Raw genomic sequence first — 21,214 nt, 5'->3', positions numbered from 1 at the left:
GTAATTGTTGTATCATGAGTTAGAAGTCAGGCTGGAGGTAAAATTCCCGGTTTCTGTGGGATGGCGTTTTTTTTTCTCTTAAGGCCTTCAGTTGATTGCATAAAGCCAACCCACATCATGGAGGGGAATGTGCTTTACTTAGTCTACTAATATAAATATTAATCTTATTTAAAAACCCCTCACAGCAAGATCTAACTGGTATTTGACCAGATGTCTGGATATTGTGGCCTAGCCACATTGATATATAAAATTAACCATCACAGTGTGTACACACACTCACTATAAATCTACCCAGTCATCGAAAATATCTGTGTATATATATTTGTACAAATAGATATTCTTCAAAGTGTATGTGGGCATATATACATAGATAACGTATCCAAGATAAATAGATTGTGTGTGTGGGGGTTATATCTATATAGCCAAATAAATACAGTCCATTCAGAATTAACATATATGAGTGTATGCACATATTTGTGTGAGAGAAATATATCTACAAAGGTTAAAGTATTTTAAGTTACAATATCACTATCTTAAAATGACGCAGATAGGTGATTTGGAATGTAACATTACTCTGTATGGTAAAATTTTTTTCCCATCACAGTGCTCTCAGTGAGTACTCACACAAACACCAGAAGCCTGGAGAATTCTAGTAGCTGTTGTACTTTTAGACCTGACCTGAAATAACTTCTGCCGTCCTAGTTCATGAAGTAATGTACACGCTAAAAAATTCCTCAGAGGAAATGCTCCTGTTTAAGATACACTGAAATAATTACATCTCAGATTTTGCAATGAAAGAGAAGAGCTGTTATATTCTGATCTATACGTGGACTTTTTAATTCAGATTTTTAAAGAGCGAGAAGAAGATCTGAGGCGCTTGTCTCGCCCATTGGAATGTGCTTGTTTCCGAACATCTATCTGGGATGAAACTCTCTATAAGGTGTGTATGTTTCCCTGAGATCCCTCATTTTAAGAACATGAAAAAGAGCTAAAAAGAGTATTGTCAAAAGTAAAAGATTTTAAACTCTGTAATACCTATTTAGATGAGTTGAATAAAAAAAAGAAATTATCTACAATAAACTTTTTGAAAAACATCAAATTTAACCTTAAGAGATTTTTATTTTGATCTTAGATTGTGTTGAGATACTTACCAAGTCACACTGAATTAGCCAGTTTTATGATGATTAATTTGATACTGATGTTTTGTGACAGCAGAGGTTTCACTGCCATCATCCATTGTGACCTGTTGTGGTCTCAATGCTGATTGGAGCTGTATCTAATATTCAGATACCTCTTTAGGATATAAACTAGTCTGCCTCAGTTTGGATGGCAATAGAATAACAATAGAGAAGAGACTGGAGAAGGGAGTCTCATAATGAGACACATTTTGCCTAGTATATGATAGCTTCAACTTTCATGCCAAATTGGGGACTAGCATTCTTTTCAACCAGGAATTTTTTCCATTGCTGGAATGGATACCACATTGCTTGCAGTTGTTATAGAGGTTACAACAATAGCTGTGTTACAGACTAAGCTGAAATTACCTTATTGGCACATAGGCTCCTTATCCTGCTGCCCTTTCTCCAACGAGATCTAGTGATTTGAAAAACTGCCCTCTTTGGGGTCCTCTTGTGGTCAGTCGACCTTTCCTTCAGACTGCTGCTAGTATCCGTTGACAAGTCTGACTCTGGGTGGGAAAGCATCCTTCTCTGTCGCTGGTAGCTACAGCCTCAGTATCAACTGCATCTGACAAGTACCTACAACCAGAGAAGCACAGAAACCTGATTTGCCAAGGAGAAAAACCAATGAACATTAAAAATAGCCATTGATTTATTTTTTAACCTAATTCATTTTTCCCCAATATTATGTTGACCCAGCCTCACTCTAATAACAGATCATTTTGAGATACCTGTCTAGGAAATACTGCTCTAGATTAATTTGGGCCGAATTTCTCTCAAAGCCTTATTCCCATAGAACAGGTAACCGTGAATAAGGATGGACATGACGCACTGATAAGAACCAACTGCGGTGTGAAGGATGGCAATACATAACACGACCAAAGACAATTGGCTAATCACAACACTGCTGTGAGTGACAATGTCTCTGCTGTGGTTAGCTTTGGTGCCTTCTCCAAGGTAAATTCAGCAGTGACATTAACACCGACCTGGGAACTTGGAACCTGAACCCCCATGCTTAAGTAATAAAACTTAATTGGAACAAAGACATAGCACTACTATCTCTTACATCAATGTTGCGTAGAGCTGACTTAAATTTTTATATTGTTTTATTCTACAAGCACTCATTGCATATCTGCTTGATGTTTTTGGACACACAAATTACTAAGACCAGGTTCCTGCCCTCTAGTAGGGGAGAGGAGAACATTGTAAAGCTTACTAGACAATTGGAAGGAATTATTACAATGGAAATGCAAATAAAAAAGCTTTAAGAGAATAGAGGGAGGGTATGGTTAATTCCAACTCCTTTCATTCGTCATACTTCTCTGGATGAAGTCAGTTTTAGGGAGACACACAATGGACCATTTTTAATTCAATTGGATCAATAATTATATAACTGACAATAAAACTTTTGGAATGATAATGCCACTAATTTCTCTTGTAATTTCTTTTGTATGTTATCCCATTGAGGGGAGGGGCCATTTTTCCATGTGACTCTGATTTTTTTTACAAAATCTATTCTCAGATTTATGGTAAATGTAGAATTGTTAAGTTCTGATCTTTTGAGCAGTCTACATTATTGGATTTAAATATTTGTTGAATGGCTGGATTGGAAACTTTTTATTTGGCCCAGTAAACCAGAGTTTTCAACTATTCCTAAGGCAGACATGATGGAATTAAATTATTATTTTTTTTAAATTATCAATGGAAAGAAGTTTCTCCAGCATTTTATAAATGTTTGAAACTTTAAAAAATTCCTACTGAAGGATAAAAAAATCAAGTATTAGCTTCATCTACTCATTTGTGTTATATCATAGTTGTTAAGTGTTTGGGACTCACTATCATATTTTGCTGTCCATATGTTACAGTGTACTTACTCATTTGCAGAGGTCCAAGACTGGCTACCTGTTAGTAATATTACACTGTGCTTCTGTTCTGTTAGGCTTGGTCCAGCATTGTCTATCAGCTGATTCCCAATGTTCAGCAGCTGGAAATGAACCTAAGGAATTTTGCTGAAATTATTGAGGCGGATGAAGTGCTTTTGTTTGAACGAGCTACTTTTCTGGTGAGAACTTTCTGCTTTCTGCTCTGCAGATGTACTTCACACTCACTACTTCTGTCCAGGAACAGAGAACAACATGTTGCTACTTATAGGAAGAACCTTTTTCCCTTTTGTCACTACATCAGCATGTATAACCTTATTTACAAAGTAGTATTGTCAACAAGTGACCTGAAAGAAGTCCTTTGCTATGTAGCTCTTTAGTAGTTAGTAAATCTTAGATTTTATAAGTATGTCTTATTATAAAGTTTAGATTATTTGTGCTAATATCATTTGTGTTAAAGGATTCCTAATTTTCTATTGACTTTTATTATGAAATGAGGGGTATTATCCTTGTGAGAAAAGTCTCATCCCACTCCTTTCTCCAAAAGACTGATTTGAAGACTTTTAACATGGAAGAGGTGTAATGGTCATCTCAGTGACATAGCTAAGAAGTCAGATGGAGAGGTAGAAGGGGAAGAGGCACCTTGGTATTTTTGTTTTTCTTATATAAATTTAGCTTAACTATAGTACCTACTGAGGGGAATGCAATATTATAAGTAAAATTTTAAAGAACAGTAGTAACAGGATCCCTGGGTGGCGCAGCGGTTTAGCGCCTGCCTTTGGCCCAGGGCGCGATCCTGGAGACCCGGGATCGAATCCCACGTCAGGCTCCCAGTGCATGGAGCCTGCTTCTCTCTCTGCCTGTGTCTCTGCCTCTCTCTCTCTCTCTCTCTCTCTCTCTCTCTGTGTGTGTGACTATCATAAATAAAAATAAATTAAAAAAAAAGAACAGTAGTAACAAACTAATTTGAGATGTCACAAAGCACTGCATAAGTAATTGATCAGTTTAATAAATACAACTCTAAGAGCAACCCACAGTAAATAATTTGTTTCTGAGCTCTACCAATGCCTGGTGATTTTAAAAAACACTTCTTGGGACACCTGGGTGGCTCAGCAGTTGAGCATATGCCTTCAGTTCAGGGCATGATCCTGGGGTCCAGGGATCGAGTCCCGTACCAGGCTCCCCAGAGGGAGCCTGCTTCTCCTTCTGCCTATGTATCTGCCTTCTCTCTGTGTCTCTTATGAATAAATATTAAACCTTTAAAAATAAAACATGTTTCTTTGTTTTTCAACTAACATTAATGAATATAGAAGCATTTTTTTCATTTAAATTCAGTTAGCCAACATATAGTACATCATTAGTTTCAGATGTAGTGTTCATCACTTGCATATAGCACCCAGTGTTCATCACATCACATGCCGTCCTTTTTTTTAAAATTTTATTTATTCATTCATGACAGAGAGACAGACAAACATAGGCAGAGGGAGGAGCAGGCTCCATGCAGGGAGCCTGACGTGGGACTCAGTCCCAGGTCTCTAGGATCAGGCCCTGGGCTGAAGGTGGCACTAAACCGCTGAGCCACCGGGGCTGACCTCACATGCCCTCCTTAATGCCCATTACCCATTTACCCCATCCCCCCACCCACTTCCCCTCCAGCAACCCTCAATTTGTTTCCTGTAGTTAAGAGTCTTTCATGATTTTTCTCCCTCCCTGATGACTTCCCATTCCATTTTCCCTCCCTTCCCATATGATCCTCTGTGCTGTTTCTTATATTCTACATATGAATAAAACCATATGAAAATTGTCTTTCTTTGATTGACTTATTAAAACACATTTCTAAATCTATCTGAGCTTCGTTCCTCTTCTATAAAATGGAGATGATATATCTATGTCTTAAGTTTATTGTGTGAGTTAAAAGGGGACAAGGTAAGAATGTTAAGCCCTAATGCAAAGCTTAGCATATAGTCGGCAAACTAATAAATGTTGGTCCCTTCTGCTATTATAACAACAGAGGGCAGAGAATGCAGACTATAATTTTCCCCCTTCCTTTGTGAAAACATTTATAACTGTAGCCATGTTTGTGAGTCATACTTGTTTCTAAGTGGTAGAGCTATGGCAAGGAGTCCTAACCAGGAGTGTCTTTCTGCCTCAGCTCACTGGCAGGGGTCACTTGCTTGCAATTATACTACCCTGCATCTTCTTTTGCTACTAATGTGAATCACAACAAACAAGTGAGCTATTCTGATCATCTTGGTGTACATGGCATAGCAGAATCCTGCTTTCAGCGGTATTCCACCACATATGATCATAGAGTAATCTCTGTGATCTAACCTAATATAAGCTCCCTATTCCTCACTAACAGTAACAGGTGGCTTTGGTTTCTCTTGAAGACCAAGATTAGTTATGATAGACCATTTTCACTGAGGGGGTTGAAGTCAAGCAAGGGGAACCTGTTCCACCATTGGTCTAGAAATTACCTTTTGAAAGTTTCCCATGGTTCCAGTAAATTGCCCTGTAAATTTTCTTCTGGTGAGTGACTCACTTTTGCTTCCTGCTGGAAACTTTATATCTGAATATTCAGCCTGTAGGAAATATGTGATTTTATTGAAATCTGAATGTGTTAGGGGAAATATTTTTAGCTGACATGGGTGTCCATAATTAATAAGTTCATTTGTAAATAGTAAATCCTCTGAGGTGGTAATCCCTTAGTTAAGATTTTTATTATTTTTTATGTTTATTATTTTATTCATAATTTTTAGAATGTTTATTTTAATTCCTGTTAACATACATGTTATATTAGTTTCAGGTATACAACATAGTGATTCAACAATTCATACATCACCTTATGCCCACCACCACAACTGTACTCCCTTAATCCCCATCATCTATTGAATCCATCTCCCCACCCATCTGCCCTCTAGTAACCATCAGTTTTTTTTCTATAATTAAAAGTATGTTTCTTGATTTATCATTCTCACTTTCTTACATTTTCCCTTTGTGTGTTTTGTTTCTTAAGTTCCACATGTGAGTAAAATCATGGTATTTGTCTTTTTCTGAGTGACATTATGCTTAGTATAGTACTCTGAAACTCCATCCATGTCATTGCAAATGGCAAGATTTCATTCTCTTTTATGGTTGAGTAATATTCCTCTGTGTGTGTGTGTGTGTGTGTGTGTGTGTGTGTGTGTGTGACATCTTATTCATTCTTCAATTGATGGACTCTTGGGCTGCTTCCATATCTTAGCTATTGTAAATAATGCTGCTATAAATTTAGCATTCTTGTATTATTTGGGTAAATACCCAGTAGTGCAATTACTGGATCATAAGGTAGTTCTATTCTTAAATTTTTGAGGAACCTCCATACTGTTTTCCAAAGTGGCTGCACCAGTTTGCACCAGTACAAGAAAGTTCTTTTTTCTCCACATCCTCACTAACATCTGTTGTTTCTTATGCTGTTCATTTTAGCCATTGTAACAGGTGTGAGGTGATATCTCATTGTAGTTTTGATTTGTATTTTCCTGATGATGATGTTAGGCATCTTCTCATATGTCTGTTGCCCATCTGTATGTCTTTGGAGAAATGTCTGTTCATGTCATCTGCCTGTTTCTTAACTGGATTATTCACTTTTTGGGTGTTGGGTTGTATAAGTTCTTTATATTTTGAGGGTATTAATCCTTTATCAGATATGTCATTTGCAAATATCATCTCCCATTCCATAGTTTGCTTTTTAGTTTTGCTGGTTTGTTTCCTTTGCTGTGCAGAAGCTTTTAATTTTAACATTTTTCCAGTAGTTTATTTTTGCTTTTGCTTCCCTTGTATTGCGAGTCATTTCTAGAAACAAGTTTGTATGACCAATGTCAAGGAAGTTAACTGCTTATGTTCTCTTCTAGGATTTTTATGGTTACAGGTCTCACATTAGGTTCGTTATCCATTTTGTGTGTGGTATATGAAAGTGGTTCAGTTTTATTCTTTTGCATGATACTACCCAGGTTTCCCAACACCATTTGTTGAAGAGACTGGTTTTTTTCCCAAATAGATGTTTTTTCCTTCTTTGTCAAAGATTAACTGACCATATAATTGTAGGTTTATTCATGGATTTCCTGTTCTGTTTATCTCTGTGTCTGCTTGGTGCCATTACTACACTGTTTTGATCACTACAGCTTTGTGTGAAGTCCAGAATTATGATGCCTCCAGCTTTGCTTTCCTTTTTCAAGATTGCTTTGTCTATTCAAGGTCTTTTGTGGTTCCATACAAATATTAAAGTAGCTTCTTCTAGTTCTGTGAAAAATGCTGTTGGTATGTTGATAGAGATTTCATTAAATATGTAGATTGCTTTGGGTAGTATGGAAATTCTAACAATATTTTCTCTTCCAATCCATGAGCATGCAGTGTTTTTCCATTTCTTTGTGTTATCTTCAACATTTTATTGTTTCCAGAGTACAGGTCATTCACCTCTTTGGTTAGGTTTATTCCCAGGCATTTTTTTTATTTTTGTTGCAATTGTAAATGCTATTGCTTTTGTAATTTCTCTTTCTGCTGCTTCATTACTGGTGAATAGATGTTCAAGGGATTTCTGCATGCTGATTTTGTATCCTGCAACTTTAATGAATTTATCAGTTTTAGCAGCTTTTTGGTGGATTCTTTTGTGATATATATGTATATCATCATGTCCTCTGCCAATCATGAATGTTTTACTTCTTCCTTACCAATTTGGATGCCTTTTATTTCTTTTTGTTGTCTGATTACTGTGGCTAGGACTTCCAGTGCTACGTTGAATAAAAGTGGTGTGAGTGGATATCCTTGTCTTGTTCCTGACCTTAGGGGGAAAGCTCTCAGTTTTTCTCCGTTAAGGATGATGTTAGCTGTGGATATTTCATGTATGGCCTTTATTATATTGAGATATGTTCTCTCTAAACCTACTTTGTTGAGGATTTTTTTTTAGGATTTTTTTAAATAAATTGATGTACTTTGTCAGATGCTTTTTCTGCATATAGTTTTTACCCTTTCTTTTATTTATGTGATGTATCATGTTGATTGATTTGCAATTATTGAATAATCTTGTAACCCAGGAATAAATCTTGCTTGATCATGGTGAATGATTTTTTAATGTATTGTTGAATTTGGTTTGATTGTATTCTGTTGGTAATTTTTGCATCTGTGTTCATCAGGAATATTGACCTGTAGTTCTCTTTTTTATTGGTGTCTTTATGTGATTTTGGTATCAGGGTAATACCTCATAGAATGAATTTGGAAATTTTTCCTCCTTTTCTATTTTTTGGAATACTTTGAGAATAGGCATTAACTCTTCTTTAAAGGTTTAGTGGAATTCACCTGTAAAGCTATCTGGCCTTGAACTTTTGTTTGTTGGGTGATTTTTGATTCCTGATTCAGTTTCTTTGCTGGTTATCAATCTATTCAAGGTTTTTATTTCTTCCTGTTTCAGTTTTGATAGTGTATATGTTTCTAGGAATTCATCCATTTCTTCTGGGTTGTACAGTTTGTTGGCATATAGTTTTGCATAATATCCTCATATGATTGTTTGCATGGTGGTTATTTCCTTTTCATTTATGACTTTATTTATTTGGCTCCTTTCTCTTTTTTTCCTTGGTAAGTCTGGCTTAGAGTTTTGTCAATTTTATTAACTTTTTTAAAGAACCAGCTTCTGGTTTCATTGATCTGTTCTATTATTTTTAAAATTTTCCGTATCATTTATTTCTGCTCTAATTTTTATTATTTCCTTCCTTCTGATGGATGGATAAAGAAGATATGATGGTTTAAGTTTTGTTCATTGTTTGTTCTTTACCTCTTTTATGTGTAGAGTTAGCTTGTTTGATATTTTTCTTCTTGAGGTAGGCTTGTAATGCTATAAACTTCCCTCTTACAGCTGGTTTTGCTGCATCCTGGAGGTTTTGGACCATTGTGTTTTCATTTTCATTTATTTTCTGATACTTTTTAATTTCTTCTTTGATTTCTTGGTTGACCCATTCATTGTTTAGTAGTATGTTATTTAATCTCCATGTATTTGTGGTCTTTCCCATTTTTTTCTTGTGGTTGACTTCTAGTTTCATAGCATTGTGGTCAGAAAACATGCGTGGTGTGATTTTGATATTCTTGAATTCTTTGTGGTTTGTTTGGTGGGATAATATGTGATCTCTTCTAGAAATTGTTCTGCATGCATTTGAGAAGAATGTGTATTCTGTTGTTTTAGGATGGAATGTTCTGAATATATCTGTTAAATCCATCTGTTCCATTATGTCTTTGAAAGCCAAGCCATTGTTTCCTTATTGATTTTCTGTTTATATGATCTGTCCATTGATGTGTTATGTAAAGTCCCCTACTGCTATTGTATTATTCATTAGTTCCTTTATGTTTGCTATTAACTGCTTTGTGTATTTGGGTGCTCCTAGCTTAGGGGTCATATAACTAGTTAGCATGCCAGAGTCTTGTTCATTATAGGAATTAACCAGGCAGATTGCTCCACAAAATAACAGCCGCGTACCACCATGCACAGAATTGGGAAAGAGCTGTCAATCCTGTCCATGTCCAGTGTGGGTGAGGTTTCCAGTGTTGAGTCAAATTAAGCCACAGGCTCCAGGGAGGGTGTTGCCCTCCCATCAGTTCTTTTATTTTATTTATTTTTAAAAATATTTTTATTTATTTATTCTTGAGAGACAGAGACACAGGCAGAGGGATAAGCAGGCTCCATGCAGGGAGCCCAATGTACGACTCGAACCTGGGACTCCAGGATCATGCCCTGGGCCAAAGGCAGGTGCTAAACCGCTGAGCCACCCAGGGATTCCCCCATCAGTTCTTTTAAATTGCATCTTTGTAACCTCTGGAATCCAAAGGTTCCCTCTAGAACCCAAAGACTTTGGTTTCCTGGAAGCTACCTCACAGGTCGTGGTTATAATGCTGCTGTATAGCCAGTCATTTGTGATTGGAACTACAGTGTATCTGATCGCCTTTAAACCTCAACATTTATTCTTGGCAAGTGTTTTCACTCTTTTCTGTCTTGAGCCAGTCCAAGAATTAGACCTGTAGCAGTGCAGTATGTCTCTGGCCATTCCTCATAACCATGCCCTCAGTTCTAAAAACCAACAAAATAGAACCATGGTCTTATTCCATTATTCCTAGCGGCCTATGCAGGTAGCTCTGGAAAAAATCCTGTTTTATACTTCATGGTCCTATGAACACTCTATTTCAAAGTAAATGCTTCAGCACCCATGGGATGCTCACCTGGAGGATGGAGGATGGAGAGGGTACTGATAAGAAAGAGGCAGGAACAAGTGAAGGCTTACATAATGCATACTGAAGATTTTTAAATGTAATACCAAAAGTCACTTAGTTACAGTTTTCACTAAAATCAATACATTAAGTACATCTAAAGAACAGCTAAAAGTTTTATATTTTTTCTTTTATAATTTGTACTTATTTAATCAAAAAACATGCTGTGAAATACCAAAATAAGATAAACATATGATTAAAGTAAATGAGGAAGAACAGCACTGAACCAAAACAGATAATACTTTAATGCTCTAATAAAATTGTAGCCAAACACTACTGTGTGGGTTATCCATAGGAATGTTGAAATTATACAGAATATTGGCATATAGGAGAAAAGGAGAGAGAGTAAGCCAGATGCCAAGTCTACCCTGAAAATCAAAGTGACCAAGAGACTGACAAGGGTCTGCCTTGAGATGCAAGTAGCAGAGAGTGATATGATTACATTGCATATTTAGGGGCATTGCTCTTTTTCATAGGTGATTTCTCACTATCAGTGTAAAGAGCAGCGTGATGCCCACAGATTTGAGAAAATCAGCAACATTATTAAGCAGTTTAAGCTGAGTTGCAGGTAAGAGATCTTGTGTGATTGATTGACTAATTGATTAATTTTTTAAATTTTAAATTCAGTTTGCCAACATCTAGTTGTGTGATTTATTCATATCTGGAAAGAAATTATTGTCATTTTTTGGAAGTTCAAATAACTATACTAGACTGAACTTACATATACAGAATAGATCATTTAATAAAAAAGAAAGCTAACCTCTAAGGGAGCCTAAAATTGAGGTGAAAGTCACTGTCCTTTAATGCAAACTCAACTGATAAGCAGCATGTGAAAAATATCTAAGCAGAATACCCTTTCAAGATACTTGATACCATTTAGGAAGAAATAAACAGAACGTGTCCAAGAGAGTTTTGAAAAAGAACAAAGGAGAATTTACCCCACCAAATAATAAGATTTACTATAGTAATTAAAATAGTGAGGTAATGATTCAGGAATAGTACAGAATAGATTCTGGAAATGCCTAATCCTGTTGTCTCACCTTTGATAAAATACAGTTTGAATCTTAACATTGTGAATACAGAAAGAAAAGAATGGTGGAACATTATAATTTAGTAAAGATTTAATAAGCAAAATTCTTATCCTGGTAAAATTTTGATGTCCAGACAATAGAATAGGTATAAGTTTATTCTTTATATGCCTTAGCACACTCTGAGACTTGCTGGCATATTTATGCCTACATTTTTAAGAAGCAATAGCAAATTACATGCAAATATAATTACCTTGTTTGGTTTTGAAGAAATGGGATCATTTCTTGAATTGATATAATCAATATAACTAACATTAAAAAATACAGTTATTAATCACAATTATAGGAAAATTTCAACTTAAGCTTCTTAAATATTAAAGAAGCCTTTTATAACATATTTCAACATGGACCTAGGTCTAAGCCCATTTCACAGTCAATATCAAGTTCTAATCTACTTTCCTAGTCTAAATTCTAAAGTCACTTTCCAAAACATACTAAATTCAGCATTAGCATTCCCTTGGAAAACAAAGTAAGGTTAGTGATTAACTGTCTTAATGAAGTGGGGAATCAAAGTGTAATGCTATAAAATGTTTAACATAAAAGGTAAGAATGTTTTATGTTGCTTTTATTTTATGTTCTTTACTTCTTTTTCTCATTTCTGCTATAGCAAGCTAGCTGCTTCTTTTCAGAGCATGGAAGTCAGGAACTCTAACTTTGCTGCTTTCATTGACATCTTTACATCCAACACTTACGTGATGGTCGTGATGTCTGATCCATCCATTCGTAAGTTCAAACTTAACTGACATAGGTTTAGGTTTATAGCCATATTCTTTAAACTAATTGCCATAGAGCTAGTACTTTATTATATAATAAAAAAGTGGGGATGGTTGCATAGCATTGTGAATATACTTAATTTCATTGACCTGTATATTTTGAAATGGTTAAAACAGGAATTTTTTTGTTATGTATTATTTACTACAATAAAGAAAGCTATTTTAGCACTAGTGTAATTTTTTTTTGTTTTGTAGACTTATATTCTGAAACTTAAGAATAATTTAGACTCTAGGGTATTTTGTTTTTTTCTTCATGGTAATTAAAAAATCAAGTTATTAAATCTAGGGATTTTAAAGAAAAAAGAACCCAAATGTATGACTTATGTGCTTCATACAGTAAATATTTTTAAAAGATTAATAAAAGTTCTGAACTATTAAATGTTGAATCATTTTATATGTAATTCTGTATTCCTAAGTACCATATTCCTGTATTTGTGTTCTGGGCACAAAGGAAGGTATTTGGTACTTCCATGCCATAGTAGTCATATCCATCATAACTACTGAGATAAAGGTTCTAGCAGTATTTCTAGGATGTTCCCCGAGGTTTAAATTATCTCTAACCCACATGCTTTTCCTACCCTTAGGTTAATATTAAAATACAACATAAGATGATGAGTTTTATTCTACAAGTAAACCAAACCAAAAGAATTTGAAATTTTATTTTGGAAATGTTATATTTAAAATATAAATAAATCTTCTTATTCAGAAAAATTAAGTCATGATTAACATGGGACTTCCTATTCCTATATGTTCCCTATGACATATATTGAGAGATTTGGCTCTCTTTTGTTTATTTATTTGTTTTTATTAGACATTCCTTTGGCTGCCTGTACTTATTCTCTTGGGTATCTCCTCCACCCCTACCCTCAGCTTCCGCAGCTACTCTGATCAACATCCGCAATGCCAGAAAACACTTTGAAAAGCTGGAAAGGGTGGATGGACCAAAGCAGTGTCTTCTCATGAGCTAAACATGGCTAAATGTTCCAATTTTTTTTGAAATACTGTTTCTTAATTAATCTTAATATTATATTCCTATATGTAGGCTCTGAAATGTAATGCTTACCACTTCTGTATTTCTTCCTCACTCTCTAGTTTTAATGTTCAACCTTGACTGCTATTAACTAAAATAGCCAGTAAAAAGTTAGAAGATGAGCTGTTCATGGGCTTGATGGGACATAAAATTATGTGATATATAAGTGTTCTGATAACAAGATTCTTAATAGTATGTGTTCTGATAACCTGGTTCTAATAGTTGTGTTTGCCAGAGCCTTTCCCAACATCATCTTGTATTCCTTATCAGATAGTAACCTGCAAGTTTGGAATATTACTGTTTTCTCAGCATGCATTAAAAATATTCCTTACCGTCAATTATAAATAAACTAAGGCTGTTAGGGATTTCAGCGTCTGTTTTTCTTTTCCTTATTTCTTCAGCTTTCCCTAAGAAAGAGCAAATGAATTTCACGTTTACCCTATGGGAGGGTATCTGCTTCTTGGGAAATATTACATAATAAAGTTAGATAGGAAGGGTATAGCCAGATTATAGCCTTTAAGATAGGTAGAGGTGTTTAGGTATAATGTGATAAGAAATAAGAAACCATTATAGGCTTTTGGGGAGGGGAATTATGTGAAAGGAATTTTGAAAGAAAATTAACCTAGACTGTATGGCCTGACTGGTGGCAGTTAGGGAAGCTGTGGCAACAATGTAGACCTGAGGTGTGTTGAAAAGTCTCTTTCAGGATGCAGCTGGAGAAGGCATGAATAAAAAAAGTTGAGAGAAAAGAGATAAGGTTTATGAGATACAAGTCTTTCTCTATGATCCAGGAATGGTTAATTTTATATATTACATTACACCTAATGGGAAATGACTTCATTATGCTAGTCAAGTAGTAGTAAATTTTTTTTCAATAAGTTTTGCTTTATTTCATCCCCTAAAGAAAAAATGAAGCATTGTAAACTCGGAGAAATGGAGCTTGGCAGTACTAACTAGAATTACTGAAAACCCTAATTTTTTCAGCTTCCATGGATGTCATAACAGAACACAAATGCATTTAGGGAATCTATGGCACAGTATATTCATCTCATGTCCCTTGTCTCTATGTCATGAAGAAATATTCAGACCAACAGAACCTCACCTTTCCCAATCTTACCATCCCCAGGTGAGAGAAACAGTTTTCACTAAGCAGTGAAGAACATGGTTTTTAGGTAGCCTACATTACGTAGATTAAAATTCTCATTTAAAAGCTCATGGAACAGGGGTGCCTGGGTGGCTCAGTGGTTGAGCATCTGCCTTTGGTTCAGGTCATTATCCCAGAATCCTGGGATCGAGTTCCACATCAGGCTCCCTACAGAGAGCCTGCTTCTCCCTCTGCCTGTGTCTCTACCTCTCTCTCTGTGTTTCTCATGAATAAATAAATAAAATCTTTAAAAAATAAAAGCTCATGGAACTAATTTTATCAACAGTTGTATTAACCCTCTGCAAAAAGGGAGTTTCTTAGTAGATTTTCTTATTCTTTATCTTAATATTTAGGAGAATGAAAAAAGCAAATGAACTGGAGGTCTGTTCTGTGACTAATATGAGTCATGATTTGACATGTTCTCATTATCTTCAATATCTGGGGTGAGATTTGAAGGAACTACACAAAAGTGGGTTTTTTGCTTTTTGCTTTTTTAGAAAGTGAACAGATAGAGATTATAGACATTAAATTAGATGAGAATGAAAAAAATATGCTTTTATCATTATTTGCTCTTGGTCTAACCTTTGCTCAGATTCTAGTTACAACTTGGACTTACAGAATGCATAAAAGAATGAAAGATTAGAAAAATAAGGTTCTGATTTGGCTTAATCTTTATCATTGTAATGACCAGCCAGTCTTTTTTGTCACTGAATACAAAAAAATGTTTTGAAATAGATATCTGTCCAAATATATAACTGCCTAGAAACTGAATTAAACACAAGTGCACAGTGAAAGCATATACACAGAAATGGAAAGATGAAATAAAAACCAGAGATGTGAAAATTATGGGATTAGTGATAGAATGAAATGATGCTTTTTATAGACTATGTTAGTGATGTTAGTAGGCTAGGGCAATAATTTTCAAACTTGAGCAGGCATCAGAATCACTTGAAAGGGAATCGTTAAGACACACTGCTACCCCACACGCATCACTGAGTTTCAATTCTGTAGGTGGGGTGGAGCCCAGAAATCTGCATTTCTCAGAAGTTTGGAGGTGAATCTGATATCGATCCTACTGATCCAGGGACTATACTTCAGGAACCACTGCTTTAGGGAAAGAGGAAATGTAGAGTATAAGAAGGAGTAGGACAACATATATTCACTTAAGTTAATTATGATAAGTTGAAGGCATTATACTAAGTAAAGTATATATAGTGTAGACCACTGATTCTCAAAGTGATATAAAAGTTTGTGAAGCACAGTTGTAGACAAACATAATGACTAGGAGGCTTCTATTTATAAGTAATATGTTAGAAATAGAAACCATAATCATAAAGTATGGGAAGTGATTTACATAGGGAGCCAGCTTTTCCCAGTTTCAATCAGGTTTATTTTCTACCTCAATAGGTTATCATAAAAATTTATATGAGTTGCCAAATGGAAACACTGCTTTCTTTAGTTGAGTATTTACTAAGTGTCAGCCTATAAATGCTTTATGAAGATTATTATTTAATCTTCACATGAACTTTTTGAGGTAAGTACTATCTCGTCCATTGTTTTAGATGGACCCAGAGAGAAACTGGACCCAGAGAGAATAAAAAATTTGCCCAATTATGCAGTAGCGGTGAGACTGTGATTTGAACTTAGGTAATCTAACACCATAGCTTGTGCACTTAACTTTAACCTTTAAATTATATGGCCTTCCTGAATTTAAAAGCCCACTCCGCTCTCTCTGTGTCTCTCATAAATAAATAAATAAATAAATAAATAAATAAATAAATAAATAAATAAATAAAAATAAAATCTTAAAAAAAAAAATACCTGGGTGGCTCAGCGGTTTAGTGCCTGCCTTCAGCCCAGGGCGTGATCCTGGAGTCCTGGGATTGAGTCCCGTGTCGGGCTCCCTGCATGAAGCCTACTTCTCCCTCTGCCTGTGTCTCTGCCTGTCTCTGTCTCTGTCTCTCTCTCTCTTTCTCTGTGTGTGTGTCTCTCATGAGTAAATAAATAAAATCTTTAAAAATAAAAAAATAAAAGTCCACTCAGAATGGAGAGTTTGAGGTGCACCCAGGTGTTGTACTTGTGATATTCCCACTGTGTTGGTTACTGTGCAAATAGTAAACCACATGCTTGTTTACCGGTCTTACTCCTGTTTTCACTGGGGCTTTGGCACATGGAATAAAAAGCTTTATTACAGTATACAATGAACAGCAGATTGAGGATAAAATAAAATTCCAGCTTGAAGAATTTAAATCAAATTTAAACAGCTTTTCAGTATTTATGATGTTCCCCCCAGAATTGGGTTACTGTGAGCATAAATTAACCTCTCCTTCTTTGGGCCCTTTTAAAATAGGAGGAAAAGTGGATATCCTTGACTTGTTCCTAACCCTAGGAGAAAAGCATTTATTATTTCCCCATTGAGGATGTTATTAGGTGTGGGTTTTTCATAGATGGCCTTTATTTTTTTTAATAAATTTATTTTTTATTGTTCAATTTGCCAACATATAGAATAACATCCAGTGTTCATCCCATCAAGCGCCCACCTCAGTGCCTGTCACCCAGTCACCCCCACCCCCCTCCCACCTCCCCTTCCACCCTAGTTCATTTCACAGCGTTAGGAATCTCTCATGTTCTGTCTCCCTTTCTGATATTTCCCACCCATTTTTTCTCCTTTCCCCTTTATTCCCTTTCACTATTTTTTATATTCCCCAAATGAATGAGACCATATAATGTTTGTCCTTCTCCGATTGACTTATTTCACTCAGCATAATACCCTCCATGACCATCCACGTCGAAGCAAATGGTGGGTATTTGTCGTTTCTAATGGCTGAGTAATATTCCATTGTATACATAAACCACATCTTCTTTATCCACTCATCTTTCGATGGACACCAAGGCTCCTTCCACAGTTTGACTATTGTGGACATTGCTGCTATAAATATCGGGGTACAGGTGTCCCAGCGTTTTATTGCATCTGTATCTTTGGGGTAAATCCCCAGCAGTGCAATTGCTGGGTCGTAGGGCAGGTCTATTTTTAACCCTTTGAGGAACCTCCACACAGTTTTCCAGAGTGGCTGCACCAGTTCACATTCCCACCAACAGTGCAGGAGGGTTTCCCTTTCTCCACATCCTCTCTAACATTTGTGGTTTCCTGCCTTGTTAATTTTCCCCATTCTCACTGGTGTAAGGTGGTATCTCATTGTGGTTTTGATTTGTATTTCCCTGATGGCAAGTGATGCAGAACATTTTCTTATATGCTTGTTGGCCATGCCTATGTCTTCCTATGTGAAATTCATAGATGGCCTTTATTAGGTTGAAATTATACTCCCTCTAAACCTACTTTGTTGAGAGTTTTTATCATGAATGGATGGATTTCACAGATATCTACAGAACTTTACATCCAAACTCAACTGAATACACATTCTTCTCAAGTGCACATGGAACTTTCTCCAGAACAGACCACATACTGGGTCACAAATTGGGTCTGAACCGACACCAAAAGATTGGGATCATCCCCTGTATATTCTCAGACCATAATGCCTTGAAATTAGAACTAAATCACAACAGGAAGTTTGGAAGGACCACAAACACGTGGAGGTTAAGGACCATCCTGCTAAAAGATGAAAGGGTCAACCAGGAAATTAAGGAAGAATTAAAAAGATTCATGGAAACTAATGAGAATGAAGATACAACCGATCAAAATCCTTGGGAGGCAGCAAAAGCAGTCCTGAGGGGGGAATACATCGCAATACAGGAATCCATTCAAAAACTGGAAAGAACTCAAATACAAAAGCTAACACACATAAAGGAGCTAGAGAAAAAACAGCACATGGACCCTACACCCAGCAGAAGAAGAGATATAATTAAAATTTGATGAGAACTCAACGAAATCAAGACCAGAAGAACTGTGGAACAGATCAACAGAACCAGGAGTTGGTTCTTTGAAAGAGAGATAAACCATTAGCTAACCTGATTAAAAAGAAGAGAGAGAAGACTCCAATTAATAAAATCATGAATGAAAAGGGAGAGATCACTACCAACACCAAGGAAATACAAACGATTTTAAAAACATATTATGAATAGCTATATGCCAATAAATTAGGCAAACTAGAAGAAATGGACGCATTCCTGGAAAGCCACAAACTACCAAAACTGGAACAGGAAGAAATAGAAAACAGGCCAATAACCAGGGAGGAAATTGAAGCAGTCCTCAAAAACCTCCCAAGACACAAGAGTCCAGGGCCAGATGGCTTCCCAGGGGAATTTTATCAAACGTTTAAAGAAGAAACCATACCTATTCTCCTAAAGCTGTTTGGAAAGATAGAAAGAGATGGAGTACTTCCAAATTCGTTCTATGAGGCCAGCATCACCTTAATTCCAAAACCAGACAAAGACCCCACCAAAAAGGAGAATTACAGACCAATATCCCTGATGAACATGGATGCAAAAATTCTCAACAAGATACTAGCCAATAGGATCCAACAACACATTAAGAAAATTATTCACCATGACCAAGTAGGATTTATCTCTGGGACACAAGGCCGGTTCAACACTCGTAAAACAATCAAGGTGATTCATCATATCAGCAAGAGAAAAACCAAGAACCATATGATTCTCTCATTAGATGCAAAGAAAGCATTTGACAAAATACAGCATCCATTCCTGATCAAAACTCTTCAGAGTGTAGGGATAGAGGGAACTTTCCTCAACATCTTAAAAACCATCCACAAAAAGCCCACAGCAAATATCATTCTCAATGGGGAATCACTGGGAGCCTTTCCCCTAAGATCAGGAACAAGACAGGGATGTCCACTCTCACCACTGCAATTCAATATAGTATTGGAAGTCCTAGCCTCAGCAATCAGACATTAAAAAGACATTTAGGCATTCAAATTGGCAAAGAAGTAGTCAAACACTCCCTCTTCACCGATGACATGATACTCTACATAAAAAACCCAAAAGCCTCCACCCCAAGATTGCTAGAACTCATACAGCAATTTGGTAGCATGGCAGGATACAAAATCAATGCCCAGAAATCAATGGCATTTCTATATACTAGAAAGAGACTGAAGAAAGAGAAATTAAAGAGTCAATCCCATTTACAATTGCACCCAAAAGGATAAGATACCTAAGAATAAAAACCAAAGAGGTAAAGGATCTATACCCTAAAAACTAGAACATTTCTGAAAGAAATTGAGGAAGACACAAAGAGATGGAAAAATATTCCATGCTCATGGATTGGCAGAATTAATATTGTGAAAATGTCAATGTTCCCCAGGGCAATTTACACGTTTAATGCAATCCCTATCAAAATACCATGGACTTTCTTCAGAGAGTTAGAACAAATTAGTTTAAGATTTGTGTGGAATCAGGAAAGACCCCGAATAGCCAAGGGAATTTTAAAAAAGAAAACCATAGCTAGTGGCATCACAATGCCAGATTTCAGGTTGTACTACAAAGCTGTGGTCATCAAGACAGTGTGGTACTGGCACAAAAAAGACACATAGATCAATGGAACAGAATAGAGAAACCAGAAGTGGACCCTGAACTTTATGATCAACTAATATTCGATAAAGGAGGAAAGACTATCCATTGAAAGAAAGACAGTCTCTTCAATAAATGGTGTTGGGAAAATTGGACATCCACATGCAGAAGAATAAAACTAGACCACTCTCTTTCACCATACACAAAGATAAACTCAAAATGGATGAAAGATCTAAGTGTGAGACAAGATTCCATCAAAATCCTAGAGGAGAACACAGGCAACACCCTTTTGAACTTGACCACAGTATCTTCTTGCAAGATACATCCACGAAGGCAAAAGAAACAAAAGCAAAAATGAACTATTGGGACTTCATCAAGATAAGAAGCTTTTGCACAGGAAAGGATACAGTCAACAAAACTCAAAGACAACCTACAGAATGGGAGAAGATATTTGCAAATGATGTATCAGATAAAGGGCTAGTTTCTAAGATCTATAAAGAACCTATTAAACTCAACACCAAAGAAACAAACAGTCCAATCATGAGATGGGCAAAAGACATGAAGAGAAATCTCACAGAGGAAGACATAGACATGGCCAATATGCACATGAGAAAATGCTCTGCATCACTTGCCATCAGGGAAATACAAATCAAAACCACAATGAGATACCACCTCACACCAGTGCGAATGGGGAAAATTAACAAGGCAGGAAACAACAAATGTTGGAGAGGATACGGAGAAAAGGGAACCTTCTTACACTGTTGGTGGGAATGTGAACTGGTACAGCCACTCTGGAAAACTGTATGGAGGTTCTTCAGAGAGTTAAAAATAGACCTGCCCTACGACCCAGCAATTGCACTGTTGGGGATTTACCCCAAAGATTCAGATGCAATGAAACGCCGGGACACCTGCACCCCAATGTTTCTAGCAGCAATGTCCACAATAGCCAAACTGTGGAAGGAGCCTCGGTGTCCATCAAAAGATGAGTGGATAAAGAAGATGTGGTTTATGTATACAATGGAATATTACTCAGCCATTAGAAACGACAAATACCCACCATTTGCTTCAACGTGTTTGGAACTGGAGGGTATTATGCTGAGTGAATTAAGTCAATCGGAGAAGAACAGTGTACGTTCTCATTCATTTGGGGAATATAAATAATCTTGAAAGGGAATATAAGGGAAGGGAGAAGAAATGTGTGGGAAATATCAGAAAGAGAGACGGAACATAAAGACTCCTAAGTCTGGGAAATGAACTAGGGGTGGTGGAAGGGGAGGAGGGCGGGGGGTGGGGGTGAATAGGTGACGGGCACTGAGGGGGACACTTGACGGGATGAGCACTGGATGTTATTTTGTA

At 36.4% G+C, this 21,214-nt stretch overlaps 1 protein-coding gene and 1 long non-coding RNA gene across 8 annotated transcripts in view; one reads left to right on the top strand and one right to left on the bottom strand.

The window, feature by feature from the left end:
* RRAGB (Ras related GTP binding B) overlaps positions 1 to 13,598 on the top strand; it is a 38,081-nt gene extending 24,483 nt beyond the window's left edge. For 4 of the 6 annotated variants that reach the window (XM_072815546.1, XM_072815545.1, XM_072815544.1 and 1 more), the window contains 5 exons: positions 845 to 940; positions 3,118 to 3,240; positions 10,819 to 10,910; positions 12,038 to 12,153; positions 13,074 to 13,598. In XM_072815546.1, coding sequence (XP_072671647.1) covers positions 845 to 940; positions 3,118 to 3,240; positions 10,819 to 10,910; positions 12,038 to 12,153; positions 13,074 to 13,171 — 525 coding nt within the window. In that variant the 3' untranslated portion in view covers positions 13,172 to 13,598. Of the gene's footprint in view, positions 1 to 844; positions 941 to 3,117; positions 3,241 to 10,818; positions 10,911 to 12,037; positions 12,154 to 13,014 lie in introns of all 6 variants that reach the window. The other 2 variants (XM_072815543.1, XM_072815548.1) reach the window with 2 other exon arrangements.
* LOC140627345 (uncharacterized) overlaps positions 1 to 21,214 on the bottom strand; it is an 81,636-nt gene that overhangs the window by 10,799 nt on the left and 49,623 nt on the right. The window contains exons 4-5 of one of the 2 annotated variants that reach the window (XR_012026145.1): positions 5,536 to 5,640; positions 1,545 to 1,757 (exon numbers count right to left, since the gene is read on the bottom strand). This is a non-coding gene — a long non-coding RNA (uncharacterized lncRNA). The remainder of the gene's footprint in view (positions 1 to 1,544; positions 1,758 to 5,535; positions 5,641 to 21,214) is intronic. The other variant, XR_012026144.1, reaches the window with a different exon arrangement.

Source organism: Canis lupus, chromosome X (assembly GCF_048164855.1).
Source record: "Canis lupus baileyi chromosome X, mCanLup2.hap1, whole genome shotgun sequence".
Classification (NCBI taxonomy): domain Eukaryota; kingdom Metazoa; phylum Chordata; class Mammalia; order Carnivora; family Canidae; genus Canis; species Canis lupus.
Note: the sequence above shows the minus strand (reverse complement) of the source record. Positions and strands in the feature narration are given on the sequence as shown.